Raw genomic sequence first — 24,022 nt, 5'->3', positions numbered from 1 at the left:
AAATTCAACCATGGGTTTGTCCCAGCGCACTACATTCCCTATTTCCATATATTTCGCAAATAGTTGTTGCCTAGATCATTGTCGAAGTAGTTTTGATCGGTTTCAAGATAGATGGTATATGTAAAAGTCGAACAGAAAACAGACCTAGTAATGTGCACGTTTCGTTCGCGGCATTGTCGCAAATAGTGTACTTGAACGTTATTTTATCATAAAGGCTTAGTAACTCGCTGACACGCTAACTAGTTAAGTATATGTAGGCTTCATTTTACGTCCACAATACATAGGCTTGACTGCAAAACAAACGATCATGGTTTGGCGAGAACGTGGGCAACCATACTGCCTTCTGTTGATTTTACTGTTTCTTTCGAAAGAATATTACTTATTTAGGGTAATAGCTGGTAAGTGCAGACAGGAGAATATCGGCTGTCAGGTTACTTTCAATTATTTTGCACCGAATGATTAATTACCTGGCGTAGTCATGTAGTCACCAATCCCTATATGCATACTGTTGGCCAGATTGTTCGGCTGGAGGCACGACCAAATGCCTAAGGTATTTTGGTCGAGTGGCAGCACGCTCAACACATACTTTCAAATGTAATTGATCCTTTTGAGAGCTAGATTTCCCATCCTCAATAGTAGGAAGTACGCAGGGAATTTGTATGAAATCTGAATTTGTAAAACGCGGGCGGTAAATAAAGTACTATACTATACTAACTAATAATACTATAACTTTTGCACATACTTCAGATTTCAGGGATCATCACACTTCTCATAACACACAATGAAGCTCAATGTTATCACGGCCGGTGAACCTTTAGATCTCAGATAACTGTTGTAAAGCCAGTCGCCTCTGTGGATGCAGTGACGGGGGTAGAAAAGCCCGAAGTTACGGATCCGCTGGCACTGGCTGGGACAGACCCTCCTGTACTTATAGGTCCAGGGGCGGTCTGACTCACGGAAATATTGGGCGCAGAGCTCCATCCAGCAGGGAGGCTACTGCTTGGTATAATTTCCGTGATGTTGGAGGTTGTGCTGTTGAAATTAGTAGGGGCCATCCCGATCCACTTTTCATCCAGATTATAGACAACATATGCCGCACGTAGCATGGTGTCACCAAGCAGTAGCGGTCGCTTGTTTTGTGCCTCCATGCCAAATATACAAACATCGTTACCGTTCTCATCGGTCATCCGCGTACCGTTGGGGAAAATCACAGGTAAAACAAACTCATATAAAGGAACCGGGAGAGCCACTCCAGTCGGACCCCCAAAGCCGAAGGTGAATGTCTCAGTCACAGACTTCGCCAACTCACAATCGACCTGCCCATTATCCTGAACCCCGGCTGCGCTGGCTATGTTGTTATATATGTCATCCGGGATTAGAACACGCGTGGTGCCGGAATCTAGAATGGCATACTCCCTGAAGTCCTGACCAGAAAGTGTGGTTTCTGTACCATTCGCATCTGTGAATGAGAAGGAGGTCCAGGTCACGGCGAAATCAGTGAAAATTCCACTCGCATTCGGTTCCATTGGCAAGGCTACTAAGTCATTGTGATATTTATCGGAGTCGTATCCACCAAAAAGCACACTCCCTGTGCTGTTTTCTAACTTTCCATTTAGCAGGCTTATAGCAGTATGTCATGGTTCAGGGGGCATACCAAGATCATCTAGCCACAGGCTATATGAACGACTCTTCGTCAGACCTTGCTGTACCATTTGATCCACGAAATTGGGGTATTGTGTTGTGTTCGATTCATCTGCCGGAAACCCAATGCCCATGATGCCAGTAGGAACACCTGCCGCCTGCGTTGCGACTGCCAGACTGAGGCCTCTAATGGTTATATTACCAACAGAAAAGTCATCTTTAACCCAGTCACCCTTCACCCCTGAACCTTCGGTAACGTAAGATATTTCAAAGCCCCCTTTAGATGTAATAGTCGCTGTGCTTGACTGGTTGGGATTATCTGGAAGAGGTTGGACATTAGCGCCCGTCCAGGCGAAAGAAAAGGTAAACAGAGGTGACAGTGAGCAGTTATAAGCATAGGTCCAGTTCTAAACTTACATGTACCGCCCAGACAGTATGAAGTTGTGCGGTCACAGGCAGGAGGCACACCAAAAGCCCAGATATCACTGCTACCAGTATCCAATTGCAGATTCACATTTTGCTTCGGGGTGCCAATAGAGGCATTGACATAATATATACCCACTGGGATATAGTTTCCTAATGGGACACCGAAGGTGTCATTATTCGAAGCGCTCTGCTTCTGCCGTGAAAAGCTCATCTTAACAACATTTGGAGAGCTTAGGACACATGTTGCTAGAGATATTGACAAAATGAGATAATTATAAGACAATATAAACCTCATCCTAAAGTTTTGGCGAGCCTTTATAAACACGTTGTACATAAGGGGTTTCTCAATAACCTCAGAGCATAAAGGTGAAACTAGCTACTTCAATAGATGATATATATATATGGGTTTCCCGTCGATATAATATAAAGCAATATCATGTCAATATGTCAATATGTCATAAAATAGGATTATGCTTTTAGTATCCTGACTTACATCTTTTAAGTGTATGAACCATCTGCTGCTGCAATCGGATATGGTTCCCGCTGATGTAAGAAGCAATACAGGCTTCGGCCCCGGATCCGCCTCCAATTACTCACTATATTGGCGTAATGGCATGACACAACTCAAGGCTACGCGGTCTTAATCCAACAAGGTTTTCATATTTACGAGTCTTATGCTTATGGCATTGGTTCATATTCACTATAGACTGTAAAAGCTATTTATTTAAATTGATTCTAGGCATCCACGAGAATTCCTAGCACTTCAAAAGTATGGTTACAGATTTACATTTGAGGGTGGCAAGACATAGCTAGACCCATGGCTTCGTGTCGGGCCAGATCACAATTATTTCAATAAATTGGAAAAGAAGAAAAAAATTAACCAGGGGCATATTGTGTCAGGCGTTCTCAGCAATACCGTGATTAGAACAGTGGATCCAAAATCCTGGCCAATCTCAGTCTAAATCGTACTTTTGGTGAAGAATTCCATGGTAGTAGCAATTACCAGTAAAGTTCAGAAGGCCTAGGTTTCGTCCTTTTATAACAAGATCGCAAAACGAACACAGGAATGTAAATGGTAATTTAGCTATGAGGATCTACACGAGAGTCGATGGCAAAGCGGATTTCTTTTGTCTTCACTTTAATAGCTTGAAGCTATATAGGTAAAGTTCATCCCATTTACCGGTTCCTCAACATATGGTGCAAAACAATCTCCAGATGGCCAATCAAAAGATTCCTAAGAATACGGAAGTAGGCTGCTTGTCATTGTCTTCTTAGGCGAGAAGACATTACACAACTTTATAGGGAAGGGCCTATTACAAAGACATTATAAGAGGCTAAACCGTTATTAGCCTCTTACATCTTCTATTCATTTCCAACAGATTATGAGAGTAAGTAGATGTAAAGGAGGAACCCTTTTTATTTGAACGTAAACGTTGCACCGCTCTACTTTCATAATGCGCATATACCATGACCAGCAGCTATATTCCGAGTTGTTTACTTGTTAACACCGACTAGAAAGAGACAATCACATAGCCTAGGGCCCAACAATCAATTCAGTCCGAGTTCCCGTTCGTGCATGACAATATGGGCCATCAAGGGCGATTGGACGATTGAAGAGCACCGTTACAGGTATCTTTTTCGGAGCTTCCCCTAGTGAGACAGGGACTGGTGACACGGGCTTCTCGGACATTGTGGAATGCTAGTCAAATGGTCTTCGTATCGCAATGTCTCTTTTTTCAGCGTGTCGATAGTGCATGTTTGTTGGACGTAGAGCCCCTAATGCTAACTCCATTTTCCTCACCATCCCTCTCTTGCAGGAAGGAACGGCAGTCAGCAGCAAATTCGACTTGTTTGTGGCCTTAAAAGCAGGAGCACTGAGGGTTCTGGACGTGGCTATGGGTCTTAATGCGACTAGTTGCATAATGTGATGAACACCCGAGCTGAGTTTCAACAACCGAAGTCATGTCATGGATGGCTGACTTTACCTTCGCCCAAGTCAATGCATTCAGGAGCAGATTGCCCCTTGAGGCGATAGGAAATTAATATACCGTGAATATAGGAGCCAACAATGTGCTGGGCTAATATCCATGCTACTTTTTGGGGGGCCATGTTTTCCTAATAATATACTGTTGTACAATATACACGAAACCTTTGTAGACGATATATGGATTTAATATACAGGAGAGTAAACATACAGGATGCCGTACCTTTCACTATTCAGAGTCATCTGACTGAAGAGTGCGTCCATTGATGGCCAAAAGTTCCACATTACTATCATTGTCGTAAGTGCCTGCTCAGATCCGGATGCAAGAGAGTCGATACTTACAAGACAAGAGTTGAATTACCGGGGATAAATGGAGGTGCACCCCTTCATTCATTGTGAGCATGACGTGTAGGAACAATTCATGTAAGGAGGACTTACCTTGCACCATATCCGTAGTGACTGCGCTCATGTCAAGTAAAACTGGTTAGCAGAAGCTCAAGGGGGTAGTCGCGCATAAAGAGACGCTTACGGCCCAAAAGTAAGAAGAGCCTTTTCCCCAAGGCTCATGCCAAGAATTCCGACCTCCCATCCTGATTTATGGTTAGTGGAACTGTACATGACAGCGTCACGAAGCTGATATAGATGACTCTGTACATACCTTTGATGACGGTACCCATACCAATCTGGAACGTAAAGGGCATTCCTCGCTTGATACTACTATCGAACCTGGGGGAAAAAGGGCAAGGTAAGGAAAAGCATACCACAATCTTCTTACGAGACCTACCGACGCCCCCGGTTCCATGATCGGGTCGGATCATAAAGATAGCCATGGTAGTGGACCGTGACCATATCGCCGGCTTTGGGATAATCCACCCCATTACCGGGACGAATAATATCCTTGATAAAGTCGATTATACCCATTTTTCACTTAGAAATTGTAGAACGAGGTGTACGACAGGTATTTAATCCCCACGAGTTTTGTTCTAGCAAATATTGTCGGAGGACCGGGAAATCACCCCCGGCTGGTCACGTGGGAGGCACATATCTCCCGACGCGTCTTGAATGGTCTCCTTTTGACCAAAACCGTGGAACAGTCTCGTCTTGTATTTTATGAAACAGAGGCATCTGTCCGCCTATGGTATTTGTATTTTGTGGTGAAAGTTACATTTATTGCATTTGTCGTCGGTGACTGTATATGCTCTAATATGGAGGGAGGGGACGCGCCAGAGTTTCGTTGAGTACTCAGAAGGAGCCTTACCGCTCTTTATCCCGAGCTCGTTCAGTGTGCATATTTGATTGGACCTCTTTCTGGAAGTGGGCCCTTGGGCCTGGAGGTACGGAAGAGGTACCTTCAGCTTAACAACGAGCATTCCAAGTGCCCACTGACAGAAGCCGAATCAAGGAATGATATGTCACATTAGTTCGTATCGCAGAGTCACCGATATGGAGAAGTTAGGGTTCACCAGCCAACCACCTTGTTGTACTACATCCTTTGGTGTGTTCACCGCCCGCCGCATGCGACTGAACTCCGACGTCCATGATTATATCTTGATGTCATGACCCCCTGATGCTTGAAGCTGATATGATAGTATATAAATCAAGACCAGTCAATCGTTTTAAGTATGCTCGTCCGTGTTGACTTCGATTCTGTGCAATTCCAATCATGAAGTCGTGTATTTACTACGCCAGTCTCCTACTGGTAGCCCCCTTGGTTACCGCAAAGAAAACCAACCTGCAATGGGCGATATGTGATCCAGACCCTCAAACTGTCCTCCGAAAGCTGGGACTGGGAACACCCGACCCTTACAAAGAAAATCCGATTACCTACTATGATACAAACCCCCCGGTATACATTTCCGATGGCGTCATGTTCCGCACCAAGACCTCGAAAGGCGAAAATATCTCCACGGTGAAAGTACGACTCCAGCAGGAAACCTCCGATGTGCCGGACTCGGCAGAGTGTGTTTGGGATCGCTACGGTGAAAGTCCTACATACACTTGCGAGAAGCGATGTCCCTTGCAGGGATCCAGCATTTGGTGCGACCAACAAATCGAGCTCGCGGAGCATTACGAGAACGTCAACTGGGAGGAGCTTATAAATTATGGTCCGTATCAGAATGCCAAGTGGAAGATACGGATTGAAGGTCACAAAGCCAAGTTCGATGACGTCGCCGCCGGCTCGCTACACCTGATGGAAATCGAAGCCAAAGTACCGAAAAAGAAGGCAGATAAGGCTTATAACGCAGTGACTGAATACCTGAAAAGCCATGGGATTGTATTGTGTGATCCACAAGAAGGGAAAACTGCTAGACTCTTCCGTGCTATGGGTTATACCGAGTATGAGCGAGGCGATCTTTAGTGGTGGGTAGCCGGTTTCGTACTTTGTCTTGGCCTTAGCGGTCCTCTGGGATGGTGTGCTGGTGGTATAGTATACAATATAGCGCCAGAATCCTCCTGTATGATCACGTTATATCCGAATTGCAATAACTTGTCTTGATTATATCCCATTCATCGGTATTGCCGTGGAGTTTATGTTTACGCTAGCTTTGCTGCAGTGACTGTTTTAAGATGCACTCTCAGCTGTCGCAGTTTGTGCAGAGTAGCCATCCGACTTTCTACATCATCCGATAGTAGGGTTAGTTTTCCAGTATTTGCTACTAAGCTCTAGCATCCCTGCCCCAGTGGATTCACCAGTAACGTCCATCACCGCGCAAATCGGACCCACACCGAAAGCAGTTAGTGAATGGCCTCGGCCTCCTGACGGATACAGCAGTTTAGACTCCTTTCGACTATCTTCCACATGTCTCATTCTTCCAACGTTTCCCCCCACAAGTTCGTTCCTATACCCACAGCTTGACAGCTGAGTCCGTCAGATCATCGGAACCATAATTTTCTCGAAGGCAACAATGGTACCAACAACACCGGTTGTGTTTTCACAGCGTTATTTCAGTTGGCGCTTAGGTCTTCTCTTAGTCTCGGCTGGTCTCCGCTTATAGTTCACAACCCTGTACATATATTGAGCCCTGCGTGCTCCATCGCACTAGGTGTTGGTGGAACCCTGTACGTATTAGCAGTAGTGATACAATATGCAGTGTTGACGCTCGAGAGTATTAAAGAAAGTGGCATGACCGTGACACCATACAGAATTAGCGCCGGTTTATCCTAACTGTAGCCAGGTTGCCTTCAGGCTATCACTTTGCCCTTCCATGCCATCTCATTCTTAAGCAGATAGGGAGTTACTTCGCTATGACGAGCTTTTCAGTAGCTTCTGACCTTCCCTCGACATCGAGCAATATCGGGCGGTGGGACTTTTTGCACAGCTGCACATATATTCAAAGCAACACAGGCATGCATTAGGGTGGTTCTATCGAATTGGACTATAATGGTTAGCGATGGGAAGCAGGAACATGTCTCAGTATTCGGGGAGGTAGAAATAGGAAGCCAGCTCTGCAGGTTGTTAATGCGCAATGTGTGGATCACTCACGAAATCTCCATTATGGACATTTTCACACCACTAAAAAGCCAGCATTAGGCGATTTCTTTAGCTTTACAGTGAATAGCAAGTTTATTATATGAGCAAATTATGGCCTACGGAAGCGATATATATTTGGATCTTCTTTGTAGTATTGTTCCCTCTTCAACTGGAAGCAAATATATTGAAATATGAAAAAATACATAACTAAAGGCATAAGTAGAATACTGGGAAAGGATTGCACTGATACCAGTTCTTTTTGGTAAACTTATCTTGCCCTGTCATATTGACCAAAGCCAGCAACGATGTATTAGTCTTCGGTCCAAATCTATCGAGAGGCCTAGTACCTCTCTATCTTGCAATTACTGAACATCAAAGTCCCACCAAGCAACACATTTTCCCTCGGCCCGTAGGAGATCAGGCGATCTGGCCTTTGAAGGATGTTTCTTGGCAATATATTTCACTCCTATATAGCTCACTGCGCTATAGCCAAGACAGAGCTCAATGCTTGGCAATAAAAAACAACGCGACATCTCAGCGCCTTGACCGGTGGTTAGCAGGAGAGAGTGACACGGAAATGCAGAAGTGTGGGGCGTAATGAGTCTGGTTTGCAGCTGTTATGGGGTAAAATGTGGTTCTTAGCTAGGGCTTCTCTTGTTGATACGAGTTATTCAGAAATTACACGACCAGCCAAGCCTCTGATTTGGGAAAGTCAAGATTGTGAGGTTCTAAGACATGATGCTATGCAGCCCACTCTTCCTCATACTTACATGGGTTTGACCAATATAAATATGGGAAGCTTTCGCCTACTCCTGCTTTTTCCAGCGGGACAAACTGTCACCTGCACTACAACACCACGATCTAAGACGACTCAGCTTCACCATGTACCATCTCTTGGTCGGTCTCCTCGGCCTGGTGGCAGGAACTGCCTATGCGGCTCCAGTTCCGGAGGTCTCCAGCATGAACACTGTCCGCAACGGCCCTCCTCCTGGCTGTCTTACCGTTGGCCCTGCTGGACAACATCATACCGTGGGAGCTGCGCTGAGCGCCCTCGGAACTTCATCCTCACCCGCCTGTGTCTACATCGCTCAGGGAACGTACAAAGAACAAGTTGTCATTGACTACAAGGGCGCTTTGACTCTGTATGGTGAGACCTCAGACACCTCATCGTACAAAGGAAATGCGGTCACGATCACCCATACTATCTCCTCTGATGACGCTGGCACCCTGGATGACAGCGCTACATTGCGAGTAAGGTCGAGTGACTTCAAAATGTACAACATCAACGTGGTGAACGGTTATGGACCAGGCAAACAGGCACTCGCGTAAGTGCATCCAACCTATGCTGATCCAATTTTGCCATAAAGTGCCTAACCAGAGCAACGCGTGATAGACTATCCGCAGATGCCAACCACCTGGGCTTTTACGGCTGTCAATTCCGTGGCTACCAAGATACCGTCTTTACTAAGACGGGAACCCAATTCTTCTCCAAATGCTTGATCCAGGGTCAGTCGAATAACCTCCCGGTGTGATGCCTTTTTAACCACGGACACAGGATCGGTGGATTACATCTTCGGAGGTGGATCTGCTTGGTTCGATCAATGTGATATCCGCTCCACGGCCCCTGGTTATATCACCGCTAGCGGACGTGAAAAAGCCGACAATTCCTGGCTCGCTTTCGACCACTGTACCATTACCGGAGCTAGCGGTGTGGACCTTAAGGAGAAGGTTTTTCTTGGAAGGCCTTGGCGGCCTCTTGCACGGGTCATCTATCAAAATTCGGATTTGAGTGATGTTGTTTCACCGAAGGGATGGAGTCCCATGGCCAAGGGCGCGACTCCACTGTTTTACGAATTCAAAAACACCGGAGCGGGATCCAACACATCGAAGCGAGAGTTTTTGTCGCCCATTGCTACTGCTGTCACGCGAGAGAGTGTTTTGGGCAACGATGCTGCTAAATGGCTTGATGCGCGATACTAGAAGGCCGCAGGGTTAGAAACACAGTCCACAGCAAAAGTCAGGGGGGTTGTTATATTAGCTCACTTTTGAGGATCCACAGCTCTTGGCCGGTGTTGGGACTCTCAAGCCGTGCCTTGTTTATTGTTATGAGATGACGATGTATTGAAAGAACATTCCCATTTGATTGACACCGGAGAATTACTTGCTCCGGGTCCCGCAGGCTAGGCTATTATTAGATAGGAATTGAAAAAAAAAATCCACTTTACACCTTCCATGCGTTGCCTCCATACTAATACGTATACTAACCCGTGCATCATGGAGCCCTATGACTGCGTGTCCGCGATAGCTGCACTCGTCCCACTTGCTGACTATGTGATAGAAATTCTCAAAATCTATGTAACACGGAAAGCCAGCAATGGTACTCGAGATATCTTGAATCTGCTGTATGAGATTTCCAATCTCGACGAGGAACTCAAACAGCTCAAGAAACCTCTTCAAGCACCAGAAGGAACAGCTATTGTATATTCGCAGGTACATTCAACGGCACAATGGCATTGTACACGGCCTTGGAGAACTTGAGGAGGAAGATAGACCCCAGAAGCTCCCAATCCCTATTGAGTCGATGGGGACTTCAGGTACTTCAATGGCTCTTGCGGCCTATAGAGACGGAGGAGATTATTAGTCATGTCGAGAAATACCAGTACTTCCTTAGTCTCCAATTCACAAAGTGTAGGTAAAGAGACCGATTATCAACTTTATTATAGGATCACCTTCTACTCATTCGTACTCCATGTATCACGGAAAATAAACTACTCACCTCTCTGAACGGAAACAAGTCAGTACCTGACTTAGAAAATCCCCGATTGCTAGCCTCGTAAGGGCCACTCACCACATGGCAAACCGGTCATCGAGGCCAGAATGGCAACTAAACTCCGGCAGATGGGGTTATCTTTAGGGGGAACTGAAAAAAAAAAACCTTCAAGTGGAGACATCGAGCCTTTTGGTCCAATTACTTTCCGCCAAAGACCGATGAAGGAGCGCTAATCGAGTACGGAGGAGGAGATCCACCACGATTCAGCCCGGCATTTGCGAAACGAACCCAGAAGATCGGGGCTGGCTGGACTTGCTGAACTCAACCCCTCTTTGATCCTGGATCGTGTATTCCCTGGGCTGGTCTAAGACGGAAAGGCTTTCCATGCTCCTCAACAAGAATTTCCATGTCCAGGGTAGTGCTTTCTCCGGAGTGCATATGGCTTGATAGCCTTGGCTTCGGCTAACGTTAGGATGATGTGTGCGGCGCTATCATGATTGAACTGCGCGAGGAAAGGCCTTAGAATTATTCTGTATACAATCTTTAATCTGCTGTCGTGCCTGGGAAGGCATGTTACGAAGTAATCGTTCCCAACCAGGTAAAATGGTGGGCCACGAGTTCACTATGCTTGCATGTAAGCGAAATGAACCATGGCGGGAGTGCCCCATATAGTTAGAAGGTATGGCTTAATGGCCTAATGACTCGCGTAGGTTGCTGGAACCACGGATCAAGGCCTCGTGGTTGAACTCCACTCGAGTCAGATAAGCGAGTTCCCGGTCTCTTAACCTGCCGGCAAATACAAGAAGATCACCATCCGAGCTTTTCAAAATAACTCTAGGTTCTTATCTGGTTTTTGCTCTTCTTCATTCTAACGTCATTCTTTCTGTTACACGCTCGTTGCCTTTCTTTTGTTCTTCTGCTATGGTTTATCCCCCAAAAAGCATGTTGTGTCGCATCAAGTCATGAGGGAACTCCCGGTTTAGTAGTGCTATTTCTTTTACAGGTATTTAATTATCCTTGGTCCAACAAGTCGAAACTTTTTGCCGAGAGAGGTCACTGTCCTTTGAAAAATGAGTCTCTAACAGACACAGTTCAAGTGCCCACTCTCGTTGAGCGTCAAGCCTAGCCCTTGGTAGGGTGACATACCCTCATCGAAATGGATACCTCGATGCCCCTAGTAGGGAGAAGCCGGGCGATTTTCACCGTCTGCGTAGTAATGATGTGCCTCTCGATTGTGGCTGTCCTACTGCGAGTCTTTGTTCGATCATATCTAGTGCGAGCCTTCGGATGGGATGATACATTGATGGTGGCAGCGCTGGTCGGTATCCTATTAACCGCATATGAAGACCACGGATTATACTGACTGTGAGCAGGCACTGTTTACGTTCCTGAATATCTGCTGCATTATTGGAACTCAAAATGGTGTTGGCCATAAACTTGCGGACTTTACGAGCCTGGACACACTCCAAAAGGCCATGCTGGTATGATACAGCCACACCCATCCGCCCTGTGAGAGGCTTCTTAATATAAAGCATCGCTAAGGGTCCTACGCCTACACTAGTGGTGGTGGCTAGGTCAAATGCTCTACATCTGGTCATCGGCAGTCGCCAAGGTTTCAATCGCCCTGGCCCTTATTCGTTTGACAGTACGGAAGATACACATGGTTATCCTTTGGACCGTTATTGCTGTCGTCATTGCGATCGGTCTTATGTTCTGGCTCGTCCTGCTCTTTGACTGCAATCCAGTCTCCTACTTTTGGGAGCGCCTTAATCCAACCAACTCGGGGACATGCTTATCGACCGATATCCTTCTCGCCATCGCATACCTTTATAGCGCACTTACCATTTTCTGCGACTTTACCTTGGGAATATTCCCTGTCTTCTTGGTTTGGAAATTGCAGATGAACCGGAGGACAAAGGCTGCTTTGGGTGGAATCCTGAGCATGGGCGCTATGTTCGTCTCCGCCGCCGCGCATATACTATTATCCTATAGTACGTCTATGCTAATATCATTTTTAGTGCCAGCGTCGCTGTTGTGATTCGACTCCCTTTTCTACAGAACTATAAGGACACTGATTTTCTTTGTGAGTTGCCACATACCCTCCAGTATCGATCCATCCGTCCCCACCTTCGCTGCTTTCTTCGTGGCTTCTTGGTTTTGGAAAAAAGCTGACGTCTTGATTAGATTCAACGTATCAGATTGCGATTTGGTCAGTGATGGAGACCGGTCTTGCTATCATCGCGGGAAGTCTCATTACACTACGCCCCTTATTCCGTTGGTTCCTGGATGGAACCGTTTCATACCCTCAAAACGAACGTAGGGGGAAGTATCCCCTGTCGAGCCTGACCGGAAATACCTCCAAGACCGCCCCCTCTCGCGACCCCAGATACTGGCGTCCAGATATTGCTTCGGATGATACGTCTACTTTTGTTGTAACTTCGGTATCATCGCCGGACCGTCTTCACGGCAATGATAATAGCAGTCAAGAGGTTCTGTACCCTGTGCCGGACCCCTGGACGCCCCCAAACAGTGTCAATGTCCATAAAACGTTCCGCGTTGGAGAAGAGGAGGTCTGAATATAATAATACCTTACTCTTCTTTCGGTATATGTTCAATTACCGCCTCGGGCAGATAATGCGAAGTACGATTCTACACCTGGGGTATATAGTTATATCTAATGAAACTACTGCGTATGAACAACGATATCCCTTGCTCGTGGTAACTTGGCCTGTCATATGTCAGGCCACTGAGTCTACCAGGAATGCTGGGCTGTTTCTACTTTCAGACATGTTGCGATTCTCTATCTTAGAGTCCAAAGACATAGGCCTTTTAAGCGTAACCATGACAAATGCACATGACGTGTATACAGCTCCAGCTGTAAAACAGGCGTTAGTCCCACGCTGAATATAAGGCAAGGCCAGAGCTTTGTATTGAACTATCAGCTGCATCTAGTTTGACCATGCACTATCAGACCCCTAGCCTATCGGAAAACGTCAAGGGTTCAGGCGCTAGTTTGGGGTGCCGTCCGTCAGATTCCCAGTATTGTCCAAGCCATATAATTTCTGTTAAATCTAGCCAGCCTTAATTTCCTATGGGCCCTTTCAATGGCACCTCGCGTTCCAGATCGTATTGCCGTTGAGATGGTTTCTAAATTTGCGAATTTTGCAGGCATTCTTGCTTTCTCGGCACTTCTGAAGTCAGTAACCCATAAATTCGACACGACAGCGCTTTTCTTACGGGCCATGCAGCGTCACATCCCCATCGTAAGTCAATTTTGTTGTTTTTAGGTTTAGCCGGACTAGCTGGTAGGCTTTTACCCTGAGCCACGCATATCCCGTACGTCGAGGTTTTCTGGTCTGCCATCAAGCATTCCTTCGTACAGTCAGGAAGAGCTTTTAGCTGGCGCGAGGATTGGTTGACTTACACCGTCGTAAACTTGTAGTTCTTCCGTTACAGCATCGGCGAGTGGTGGTAAGACGGGCTTAGCACCACCACCGGCTGGAGGTACTGCGGCATGACTGACAGAAAGAATAGTAAAGACCAAGACAGTGAAAGTGGTTACCTTCATGGTGAGATCACTTGTCTACTACAGCTCAGTGCTTTACGGTGTCGGCAACGAGGAGCTTTATGTATGTCAATTCCGATGCGGACATTATGTTCCTTGTTCTCCAGTGTTTATACTTTCTTTGACTGTGCCCGCCGGTATAAACTTTGAACCCTCCATCCTTTCCCCCTTTCTTTTCATGGCCCAGGATATGATCCAGACCCTGAAAGCCTGTAATACTCCCTTTTTGCTGAACCAATGACCAACAGCTAGGTTAGAGACTGAGTGTCCACTCTCTAGGTTCGAGAATCAAGCTATTGAATCCACCCCTCGAGACAAAGATCATTCCAGACCTCCACCGGTTGTATAAAGTTTGACAAAGGTTGCAAGAAAACGCGAAGGCTAACACCCATGAGGCCATGGCGTAACTAAATCTGATTAAGACCTACTATCGAAAGGTCACTAGTGCGATGCATATCGTTACACCTATATAATGTGAACGCGACACGGCAACCGTACTGATCTTTAATCGTAAAGTGACCGTCCAAGAGTTTGAAATCTGCTCTTGAGGTCAATCGAGTACGATTACGATGTGCCACTAAATCGCAAGGAGAAAGCGGATACTTTTGTATTACCAGAGTATTGGGTTCACTGTGGGACCCTTCTTCCTGCCTAACCAATACAGTTAACCTACTCTCAATGTTGGGAATTGCGAAGCCTTGTCTAACTTTTTATTTGTTGAAGATAATATAATAGATTCTGGCCATTACATCTGATTCCTGCTGTCTAGCATTCAGTCTTCGCGAGGCCCGATCGCGCCCGCTCTAAAGCCGCGCCGGGCTATAAGCTCAACGATCCGGCCAACTGGATATCCAGCACGCTCTTTCCAACATAGAGGTTGTAGCTTCCTGTCTGTAGTCCCCAATTCTGCTCCTCTGTATCCCAGGAGCTCAGGTCGCGACGAGTAAGATTGAATCTCACCTGTACCTGTGCTCCCGGTTCAATGAGTTGCTTCTCGAATCCTCTCAAAACCTTGGCTGGCCCCCCCGGAATGGCAACGTAGAGCTGGGCTACCTCTGCCGCTGCAACAGACCCAGTATTGGAAACTGTACAAGTCACAGTGGCGATGATATCCCATAGTGAAGCGAGACCACCCTCAGCCACAGTAGTACCTGGAGCTAGGTAGCCAGTGCTCACGTTCGAGGAAGTGGAAACCTTCAGGTCAGAGTAGGCAAACGTGGAGTAAGTCAATCCATACCCGAACTCGTACCGCGGTGTGATGTTGGCAGCCACGAAAGCCTTGTAGTCGATGTAGACTCCCTCGGTGAAGTTATCCTGGGGGTAGTAAATGTCGTCGGTACCGGATTGAATTGTTGGGCTCAGGAGGCTGCCGTAGTCGGATTCATTCTTGGCCACAGTGTAAGGCAGGCGACCAGATGGGGATTGATTGCCGTACATGATCTCCACGAGGGCTCGGCCGCTATCCTGTCCAGGGAGATGAGCGTAGATGACCGCCGTGATGTTATCGTTGTCAATCCAGCGGTCCACAAGACGGACACCAGCATTGTGAATGACGACCATGGTGTTGCTGCATTGTGCCGCGACGTTCTGTACTAATTCGTCAGAGCCGGGATCTGCCAAATATGGTCGATCCCATCCCTCTGAAGACTGCTCGTTGATAAACACGACACAGGCATCACTCGCCGGGTTCACTAGGGGGCTCTGAGATGCAAAGTCCCAGGCAAGGAACGTATCATCTTCATAGGCTTGGCGCTGGAACGCATTAAAGGGTGCGTCAATATAAGATGGCGTACTGGCACCTGAGCCACCGCCAGTGATCGTCGTACCATTGAGCGCCACCCCGGGGGCAGAGGACGTGGGGTTTGCACTCGAGAGAAACATATAATGAACCATATTTGCGTCCACAGCTGAGCCATTCGGGTATGTTAGGGTGTTATCATAGCCCATGGACCACATGTCCCACGGAAGGTTGTCCATAGTGTTGCGAGCAACAGCGACGGCGTCATACCCAAACAGTGAGAGAAACTGAGGTTTCTTAAGGGGCAGGGCATTGTTCGTATTCTTGACCAAAACATGTCCCTCTACGGCGCCTTGGAGGATGGTGGGCTTAGACTTCGGATCCCGGGCGTCGGTTAGGTTGTGGGGAGCGAGAAGGCTGTATGGGAGGCCATGACCAGGGTTTGCAATTTCCGCATATTTGTACCAAGTAGCGACGATGCGAGTGGCCATATCATCCAGGCGTGTGGAAGACAGCGACTCGTTTTTGACAGCCAGAGCAAGAGTGCCATTCTCCCAGTACGAAGATGAAGGCATTACCATGTCTAGCCCGGCCTCTGCACTAGCAATCCCACCCTGCTGAGCACCCCAATCGGTGACGACAAATCCTTGGAAGCCCAGTTCCCCTTTTAGCAGGCCATTCATAACCTTGCTATTCTGGCAACCGTAGCTATTGTTGATCCGGTTGTAACTGCACATCACGGAACCAGCACCCGCTTTGACTGCATCTTGGAAGGGCCAGAGATAGAGCTCATGCATGGTTTTATCGTCCAGATTGGAGGAGAGCGATTGGTTTCGACTATTCTTCAATAGTGATGGCGGCTTCCGATGCGCTTCCTGTTCGTTTCCGACAAGATGCTTCACGCAGGCAATAACAGATTCTTGCAAACCACGAACGGTGTCGCCAGTCAAGGCACCGGACAGATAGGGATCATTGCTGAAGCCTTCCCAGTTGCGCCCGCCTCGAGCTATGCGGCCAATGGGCCCAGCCACTGGACCAAGCGCAACATTGGCGCCCTTTCGCTTAAACTCAGCGCCCATATACTGGGCACGGCTATATGTGAGGTCGCGGTTCCATGATGCTCCCACATGAACACCTGATGCGTAAGCGTTGACCATATCCGTTCCTCTCACACCATTCCCGGCATCTTGGAGGCAGATCCCAGGGAATCCTAATCGTGGGACACCCCCGCTAGTCCCAGAACAACCGTTGGCCGTAGAACTATAACCATATGTGATGTTGTTCTTCTCTTTGTCAGTCATCTGAGCGACGAGCGATCGGGCCTTGGTGAAGGCCTCTTCCCAATCCCCAAGGCCCTTTGTCTCAGCTGTACATGTAATATTAGTTATCCCGACTGTATATATCGCTATGGCCTGAACAGTGACGGCTTACGGGTTGGATAGACAGGCTCTGAATGGCCATACGACCAGTAGTGTTCCAGATCGGCGACATCGGACGCACGATTCTGCACTGCAGCACCGACTGCTGGCTGCAGCGCAACAATCGTAGAAAGTGCCACTGACAGCTTCATCTCTGTGGCGCCCCCACAAAAAAAGCGACAGTAACAGAAGATAAAAGGAAAATTAGACGAGTGCTGCTTGCTCGGATTCAAGAACTACGGACATTGCGTGCTTCCCGCGCTTTTATAGGCCTCCATAGAGACAACCACTCCAGGCCCACGCGTCGCCGATGCTTCCAGCCTTTAACACGGACTCCATAAGCTATTCCTTCGCGATGTCGGCTTGATATCTCTCATAGTAGGCCGCTCTTCAGCAAGAAATTCTCTAGGCCAACAAACTCCCCAATGCCTAGGCCTAATCCAGGAATTTTCTGATATCATATGTGGAGTTGCAGAAATTCCTTCGGTTCTGCTTGCCTTTAACTTGCATACAGACGCGGACATTATGTAGGAAAAGCTGCGGGGACCCCACATTCCACTCTCCACATGGTTTTAAGCGGCTTAGAACCACGCGTCGGCAGAACCCCGGTGAAAAGCTGGACAGGATAGAGTTTTTGGTATGCTGAGATTCTTTCTGACTGGCCCTATCACGTAACGGTCCCCGCCTTGTTGGTCCACAACCCCAGTTTGACTTGACCCTATCTGGTAGCCAAGCCAGTTCTCACGACGTCGACGTCGGAGACAGTCCGGGGAGTAGGCTATGAATGACACTTGCAACGAAGAAATTGTCTGGGGAATCCTGACAGACTGAAGATCGGCCCAAGTCTTCCCCGTCCGGCATTGAACTTCGGCAATGCAGCATGCGACGTCGCAAGTTGGCCGACTATTTCCCCGTCGATATCGATTTGAGCCCGTAACCACGTTGAGGAAGTGGAACCGAGATAAGTGCAGCCCGGTTCTATTATGTTCTTCTAGGATACCCCATTCTTAGCTTTGCTTTTTACCCCCGGCATGGGGGAGTCCATAGTGTTCAATCGAGATCTCCAAGGTGCCTCGGCATGCCTAGGTATACTATGTACTAACTCCGTTTTGGCAGCGTATTCTAGCTTCTAATTCATCTCTAATAATAGCATCTGAGTCTTAGCTCGGGTGAAAAGGTCTCCTTCAATTGCTAAATTCCGATAGACGCACACCCCGATCTGGGTTAGCGATATCCCAGCCGATCACATTTTGGTAATTGTCATGGTTATTGTAAATCTTGTTTTATCTATTTTATTTTATTTTTGCTTCTTTCGTTTCTCTTTACTGTCTCGTTCTGCCAGCTGTCCGTCTATATTAGAATCATATATCTCGGAGAAATAAAAGGTAGTCCCGTCGGAGTTGATGGATGCGGGTCGGAGATGAAGTCGGACATATTCTGGATGGGCGGATATCGGCTCGAGGATGTTCTAGCTTTATGTAATTTTTATTGTCCACATCAAAGATGCTTGTTCTTCCAATCCGTTAGCCCCTCCGTAAGCTTGTTCTATCGCGAGGCTATGATTGACTCGATACTTGACCTTACATAATTCTGATCTTTGCCCGTCTTCTAGCAAGTCCTATGTATCCTCCCTTTTCTCTTTCTGTAAGATCTTATAGCAATCGGGACTAATGTAACTGCTAGGGTGATTCTACTACGTAACCACGTTCGACCAGCTCGTCAGATGGAAATAAAGTGCATTCAGTAGAAGATGTTGAAATCTCCTGGTACTGAACTACCTAGGTACGGTACCTAACACATTCATAGTCTACCCAATCCTACACTAGACCATTCCCCGAGCCAACCCTGTTCTTAGATGGCAGTGACATCGACCCAGAAGCGAGTGTCGTCTGATTCGTATTTCTTGTTGCTTTCAATTTGTGATTTGATCCATTGCACAGCATCGCGGTACCCTATGTCCATTTAGCATCTATCAATGCATCGCGACGGAAAGCCGCAGTATGAGAATACGCACTCTTGATGTCGTCGGTGTTAGGGTTCTGGACACCCGATTCGCCATTGCGATGTCCAGCGAACCAGACGTCAAACCCGAATTTAGCCTCTCCATCGTGGCGAGCCTTGATATCCTTACCGAGATCACTGCTGTAGGAGACGTCAGTATTTGTTAAGATTGTGAAACTACAAGAGACACAGCCACGACGACGTACTTCAGAATTGCGCCGTTGCTAACATCGCCAACACTCTGCCCCAGAAACTCGGATGCTGAGTGGCGGAGCATGTACCAATTCTGCTTGAAGATTCCAAAGTTCGTGGCATCTCCAGACTTGCCGTCACCTAGAAATACATGATCGCGTCAGCCGACTTGATTTGTTCTACTGTCAGGGGATGAAACTTACCGTACGGATAGTCGGTGCCCATATTCTTCGTCTCAAGCATGGCAATTGCCAGGTCCATGGTAGTGCCCCCAGCACCGGTGACCTGTTGCTTGCGAGATCCGAGGCCAGCAATCTGCTCAGAGCCTCGCTTGTCATCACGCGCAGCCACACTGGCACCTTCGGGCAAGGCTGACGAGAGGCCAGTTTGAAGAAGGGCCAGGGTGACCGCGATGAAAGCTTGGAACTTCATGGCTACTAATAAAAGAGTAGGTAATGCTGTTGTTCGAGAATTGCTGTTGCTAATGAGACTGCGTTCTGGAAATGAAGAAACATGCCAGATAAGTCCATCCATTTATACTAGAGATCCGGATGGCTCGCATTTGTGCTCTATACTCTGATCAGGATCTATTCTTGATCCGGATCAGGAAGGTTTCAAACACTTCCGTTCCAAAACTGGAAGAGATCTTCACACTTAACCAACAGTATGGCAGACTCTCATTGCAGAAACCATGAGCCAAGAGGCCCTTGGCATATACCAGACGTGCCTAGCGTCTTGTTCCGAATTAGCTTTGCGGAGGATTCCGTCGACCCCAGACAATTTCATGCCACGCCTCCGCGTATCAATGCGGAGGAATAGCCCGTTACCAAAGCGTACTAGTCGTCGATCTAAAGTTTATGTCCTTGCTGAACGAGTAATTGGTATAGGCTTACAGTAGAGCAGTTACAATCACCTACGATGGCGCAGATGGCATGGCCCAGGTTTGCATTCGTCGCAAGTGAGAATCAGGACTGACAGTCTCCAACTTGATTAAACACGGACACAACTCCATGACCTTTGTATCTTTCATTGACTATCTGACGTCGGCATCCAGCCACCGAGACACGGCACGCGGCAGTTTTCGGTGGATCTCATCAGCCGTTATGTCCTTGAAGTCGGAAACTCCCGACTATTTGTAGCATCACTCCACATGCTTGTCTGTAAATAGTATCCATTCATCAGCATTTCCAGCGGAACCTGGCGGCTTCATTGAAATACGGAGCAGTCTCGATGTCATGCAATATGCACCCCGTTCCAAGGTTATAGAGACATTGAACACGGAAAGGTCTTTCCAGGCCTGCGCAGAATAATAACAGGTTTAACAAACACGGCCCACATTCGACTTCTTGTTTCAGAGACGTCTCTTCTCGTTGAACAACCGCTTCTAGCCACGTCGAGCGGGAAGTCGACTCACTCTATGAATACCCGCAGCCGTAAAAGGCCTTGTGCTTTGGGGGCTACCCAATCGGACACGGTCGCATAGAAGGCAAACAAGTCTACAGAGTCCAACATTGTAGATAGACCAAATAGAGTGAAGCAATTTGCCTCAAACTAACCAATGTGAAGCCATGTGGGCGTCATCAAAAGGGTCCCGGGCGGGTTGGGCCACAACAGGGATCTGTATATACCTATGATCAATGTTCAAAAGAGCAATAGTTCTACCAAGGGTAATTCATGAATGTGAATAAATCAGCTTATGGAAGATAAGCGCAGCATATGAAAGACACAGCTGAGATATGACCCAAAAGATCAAATGGAACCTTACACTGTCTCAGCGTCCCTGCGCTTTGTCTGGTAACTCATAGAGTCATGGGGCGTTTGTTTTCGGTATGGCTATGACCTATACATCGGTATCACAGAGTCAGGACTACTTCTCACTGCACTATAGCTATCTCCGAGGTTTGTGTGAAGCCTGTAATGCAGCTTCACGTCAGTAGATCTCATAAAATCCATAACTATGTACTTGCTAATCGCCAATATATTTCTAACACCGACCGTATCAAACTTCGTACACTGTACCCCCTTTGCCAGTTCGTATCCCTATAGTATCGGGAGATATATCGGCGGCCTCTGTACCCGAAACGCCACCTATCGGCCATGGGTCGTAGGGTAGAACCGTGCAAAAGCTCAAGCCGAGCATGTGAACTTTACCTTAGTATTTAACACAAATGCGATATCAATGTCAGTATCGTGGCTATATCTATACAGCCTACAGCTTAATCACAAATACTTCTGTGCGAAGAGACAGAAATGTGGAGCGCATAAAATTCACTGGTCTAGGGATAATGGAGGTTGCAGCTCCCGAAAGCAAGTTTTATTAATAAACTGTCCTGTAATAGAATGCTAAACCGAGATAGGATATGGTTTTCTTCGGGCGTTATCATTTAAAGGGTCTAACCCGACATAGAATTGATTCGAGAACCCGCTAGTCGTACATACACTTCTGGTTCATGCCGGGCCAACACGGTTGTAGACCGTATTCTATTACCTTCTGCAATAATTATCTTTGAACCTTTAGCTAGCACCTCGGTAAGAAGACTCCTAAAGCTTTTTACTGTCGTGTATATGTGTACTCATTTCGCACTGTCGTGAAGGTATCTGCTTCATTGATACAGGAACAGGTGCGAAGGTTAAGCATACGGCTCTTTCCGACTATCGAAGGTCAGTAACGACTGGGGATCTAACAGGTTCGTCATAGCTCAACGATGATCGGCGAAAGGAAAATCATTCGAGGCGTGCACGATTGTCTCCTCAAGAGCTTCAACAATGTTCTAGGACCACATATCACGATAGAGTTCCGTGTCATACATTTCTTCTACTTGCAAGTTAAATTATACGACGAGATCAGCCCTTTGACACCATGCTCACGGGAGAGTCCGGCAATTCTATACAGATTTTCTGGAAGTTACATCTAGAAGGCAAGCATTTCCTTCTACAAAATAGTTATATGTGGAATGCAAGATTCACATTTCAAATGTGGAGCCTATAATCCCCCCGATCTCCCCAGTAGTAGTTCCTGCTAAGATTCCCGTGCCTATTAGTCCTCCATCATTCACATCTCGAAGAAAAATACTTTTGCCCTCTTGCTGTGGACCAGCACGAATCAGAAGCTGGTCTATGTATCTTTGTGTCTTTTCTTTGTAGTGTGGATAATGCTGCATGACCCCGCCAGAAACGGCTACAGCCAGTTCTTCCGGGCCATTTATCCACCTTGTTGTGGACTCATCAGTCCGTTTTTTTCGGTTCGAAGTATTCGATGCTATGGATTCTTCTAGATCTTGAGGAGGCTGTAAAGCAATCTCTCGTGCGCATACAAGAAGACCAACGATAACTGCTGCGACTAGGGAAGCCGCTCTGTCCTGGACATAATTTGCAATGACACGAAGATCCCGAGAGGAATCCGGTGTCCAACACCAGTCACTCGTGGAAGGCTGCGGCAACTCCTGAGATAACTCCATTGCCAATCGCTCATCACACTGGTTGCAAGCTACCTTGAGAGAAAGGAAATCTGTCGAAAGCGAGTACTCTGTAACCAGTTTTGCAGGCAATGCTGAGCGTGGAATACCTAGCACACCATGAAACCAGTCAAATGCGATGAGTCGCACGAGCTCACCAATATACCTTCCCCCGACCATCAACTCCAAAGGTTGGAAGCCTGGCCTTTGACAATGCTTGTCAAGCTCCGTATCCCATTTAGTTCGAAGATTCAACTCGAAGATTGGCGCAGAGGCGCTAGATAAAGTCCACTCCGTTGACACCAGAGCCTCCAGTGCATCTGGATCCTTCTCGCGAATATGCTGGACTTTTCGTTCATCCAGGTCGGCTATCTTTATTGGGAGAGTAGCATTGGAACCAGCACCCACAATGAGGCCCATTACGGCGCGTGTATTTGGGAACGAGTGGATGGTATATGCCAGCGAGCAAAGCGTTGACGAAGTATCATTCGTCATTGCTGCAATCCTTAATCTGGGAAGGTTGAAGAGCTTTCGTCGTTTGGCAGGTATCCGCTGCTCATCTTCGCCAGGGGACCAGGTGTGACGCTCATAGCCATCTAGCAAGGCCTGGTGCAGGTTAAGATCTGTCTTCAAAGCGAAGCCTTTCCCTGTCGGCATCAGAATAGCCTCGTTCAAACATTTTTGTCTGTCGTTCTTCGTCAGCTTTATCTCGTGACATGCGTGCCTGATATGGAAATCACGATGCCTACCTGATAGGGAAACAAAAAGAGATACCTGTCGTGAGCTCGCGGGGTACATCTTCGGTTGGACTATTCAAGCTATCTCGGACAACATCTGCAATACAGTCTCCTATAAAGGTAAACAGATCTGGAGCGCGATCTCTTCGCAGATGCTCCTCGATTGGCCAAGCCTTTTCTAGTGTTCGTCGTACGCGCTGTTGATCACCTAACAAGTCGATAAATGCCACTCGAAGATATGAGAGACCAACATAAACTGCGAGATACCGGCCTCTTTCCAGGCCGGTTGGTAGTCGGGTGATGGGAGTGGGGAAAAAGTGTTCGGGAGAGGCCGCCAACTTCCTGTAGGTTAAGGAAAGGCGGTATGACAATTCATACAGGGTATCTATCCCTATCCTAAGCGGCTGGAGAAAGCTGGAGAGATCCGAGCATGAATTCGAAGAGGTGTGCGACATGCCGCCTGAAGATGTAGTGGAAGGGAGTTCAGTTTGCATCTTCAGCAACATGAAATGTTGTCGCAGTTCGGCATCCCCGTGACTTGTGGACAGGTGACTTTCGGATGTTACACTGGCCCGTTGCCCGATGTCACCTTGCATCGGGAACCCTAAATACTAGTAGCTTAC

General features: G+C 47.3%; 9 protein-coding genes across 9 annotated transcripts; 3 read left to right on the top strand and 6 right to left on the bottom strand.

Annotated features, from left to right (window-relative positions):
• Window positions 1-821: 821 nt before the first annotated feature.
• On the bottom strand, window positions 822-2,278 carry BDV38DRAFT_287389 (pepsin-like aspartic protease; the record flags this gene model as incomplete). The annotated part of the gene is made up of 3 exons (XM_032060856.1): window positions 822-1,600; window positions 1,655-1,960; window positions 2,059-2,278. 3 exons carry the CDS (start codon window positions 2,276-2,278, stop codon window positions 822-824), a joined length of 1,305 nt encoding a protein of 434 aa, XP_031908858.1.
• A 2,002-nt stretch (window positions 2,279-4,280) lies between these two features.
• BDV38DRAFT_287388 (FKBP-type peptidyl-prolyl cis-trans isomerase) lies at window positions 4,281-4,972 on the bottom strand (the record flags this gene model as incomplete). Its single annotated transcript, XM_032060855.1, has 6 exons — window positions 4,281-4,338; window positions 4,394-4,435; window positions 4,490-4,510; window positions 4,581-4,641; window positions 4,710-4,777; window positions 4,836-4,972. The coding sequence occupies 6 exons, from the start codon at window positions 4,970-4,972 to the stop codon at window positions 4,281-4,283; spliced, it is 387 nt and encodes a 128-aa protein (XP_031908857.1).
• A 595-nt stretch (window positions 4,973-5,567) lies between these two features.
• On the top strand, window positions 5,568-6,527 carry BDV38DRAFT_199856 (uncharacterized protein). Its single transcript, XM_032052431.1, has one exon. It carries the CDS (start codon window positions 5,715-5,717, stop codon window positions 6,408-6,410), a length of 696 nt encoding a protein of 231 aa, XP_031908856.1. The 5' UTR covers window positions 5,568-5,714; the 3' UTR covers window positions 6,411-6,527.
• A 1,522-nt stretch (window positions 6,528-8,049) lies between these two features.
• BDV38DRAFT_296598 (pectin lyase fold/virulence factor) lies at window positions 8,050-9,557 on the top strand. The gene is made up of 3 exons (XM_032062965.1): window positions 8,050-8,848; window positions 8,917-9,029; window positions 9,079-9,557. Exons 1-3 carry the CDS (start codon window positions 8,406-8,408, stop codon window positions 9,501-9,503), a joined length of 981 nt encoding a protein of 326 aa, XP_031908855.1. The 5' UTR covers window positions 8,050-8,405; the 3' UTR covers window positions 9,504-9,557.
• A 1,892-nt stretch (window positions 9,558-11,449) lies between these two features.
• BDV38DRAFT_296595 (uncharacterized protein) lies at window positions 11,450-12,869 on the top strand (the record flags this gene model as incomplete). The annotated part of the gene is made up of 4 exons (XM_032062964.1): window positions 11,450-11,506; window positions 11,640-11,774; window positions 11,855-12,246; window positions 12,614-12,869. The coding sequence occupies 4 exons, from the start codon at window positions 11,450-11,452 to the stop codon at window positions 12,867-12,869; spliced, it is 840 nt and encodes a 279-aa protein (XP_031908854.1).
• Window positions 12,870-13,394: 525 nt separating this feature from the next.
• On the bottom strand, window positions 13,395-13,861 carry BDV38DRAFT_287384 (uncharacterized protein; the record flags this gene model as incomplete). The annotated part of the gene is made up of 3 exons (XM_032060854.1): window positions 13,395-13,481; window positions 13,531-13,665; window positions 13,718-13,861. The coding sequence occupies 3 exons, from the start codon at window positions 13,859-13,861 to the stop codon at window positions 13,395-13,397; spliced, it is 366 nt and encodes a 121-aa protein (XP_031908853.1).
• Window positions 13,862-14,677: 816 nt separating this feature from the next.
• BDV38DRAFT_296594 (beta-glucosidase) lies at window positions 14,678-17,166 on the bottom strand (the record flags this gene model as incomplete). The annotated part of the gene is made up of 2 exons (XM_032062963.1): window positions 14,678-16,962; window positions 17,028-17,166. The coding sequence occupies 2 exons, from the start codon at window positions 17,164-17,166 to the stop codon at window positions 14,678-14,680; spliced, it is 2,424 nt and encodes an 807-aa protein (XP_031908852.1).
• Window positions 17,167-18,865: 1,699 nt separating this feature from the next.
• Window positions 18,866-19,639, bottom strand: BDV38DRAFT_274801 (uncharacterized protein; the record flags this gene model as incomplete). Its single annotated transcript, XM_032057904.1, has 4 exons — window positions 18,866-18,966; window positions 19,029-19,156; window positions 19,222-19,348; window positions 19,411-19,639. 4 exons carry the CDS (start codon window positions 19,637-19,639, stop codon window positions 18,866-18,868), a joined length of 585 nt encoding a protein of 194 aa, XP_031908851.1.
• A 2,466-nt stretch (window positions 19,640-22,105) lies between these two features.
• BDV38DRAFT_260239 (hexokinase family protein) lies at window positions 22,106-23,898 on the bottom strand. The gene is made up of 2 exons (XM_032055893.1): window positions 23,412-23,898; window positions 22,106-23,347 (listed from the first exon to the last, which is right to left on the bottom strand). The coding sequence occupies exons 1-2, from the start codon at window positions 23,891-23,893 to the stop codon at window positions 22,171-22,173; spliced, it is 1,659 nt and encodes a 552-aa protein (XP_031908850.1). The 5' UTR covers window positions 23,894-23,898; the 3' UTR covers window positions 22,106-22,170.
• Between the last annotated feature and the right edge of the window lie 124 nt (window positions 23,899-24,022).

The sequence above is a fragment of the Aspergillus pseudotamarii genome (genome assembly GCF_009193445.1).
Source record: "Aspergillus pseudotamarii strain CBS 117625 unplaced genomic scaffold BDV38scaffold_76, whole genome shotgun sequence".
NCBI classification, from domain to species: domain Eukaryota; kingdom Fungi; phylum Ascomycota; class Eurotiomycetes; order Eurotiales; family Aspergillaceae; genus Aspergillus; species Aspergillus pseudotamarii.
This window is presented reverse-complemented; position numbering and strand designations above follow the sequence as displayed.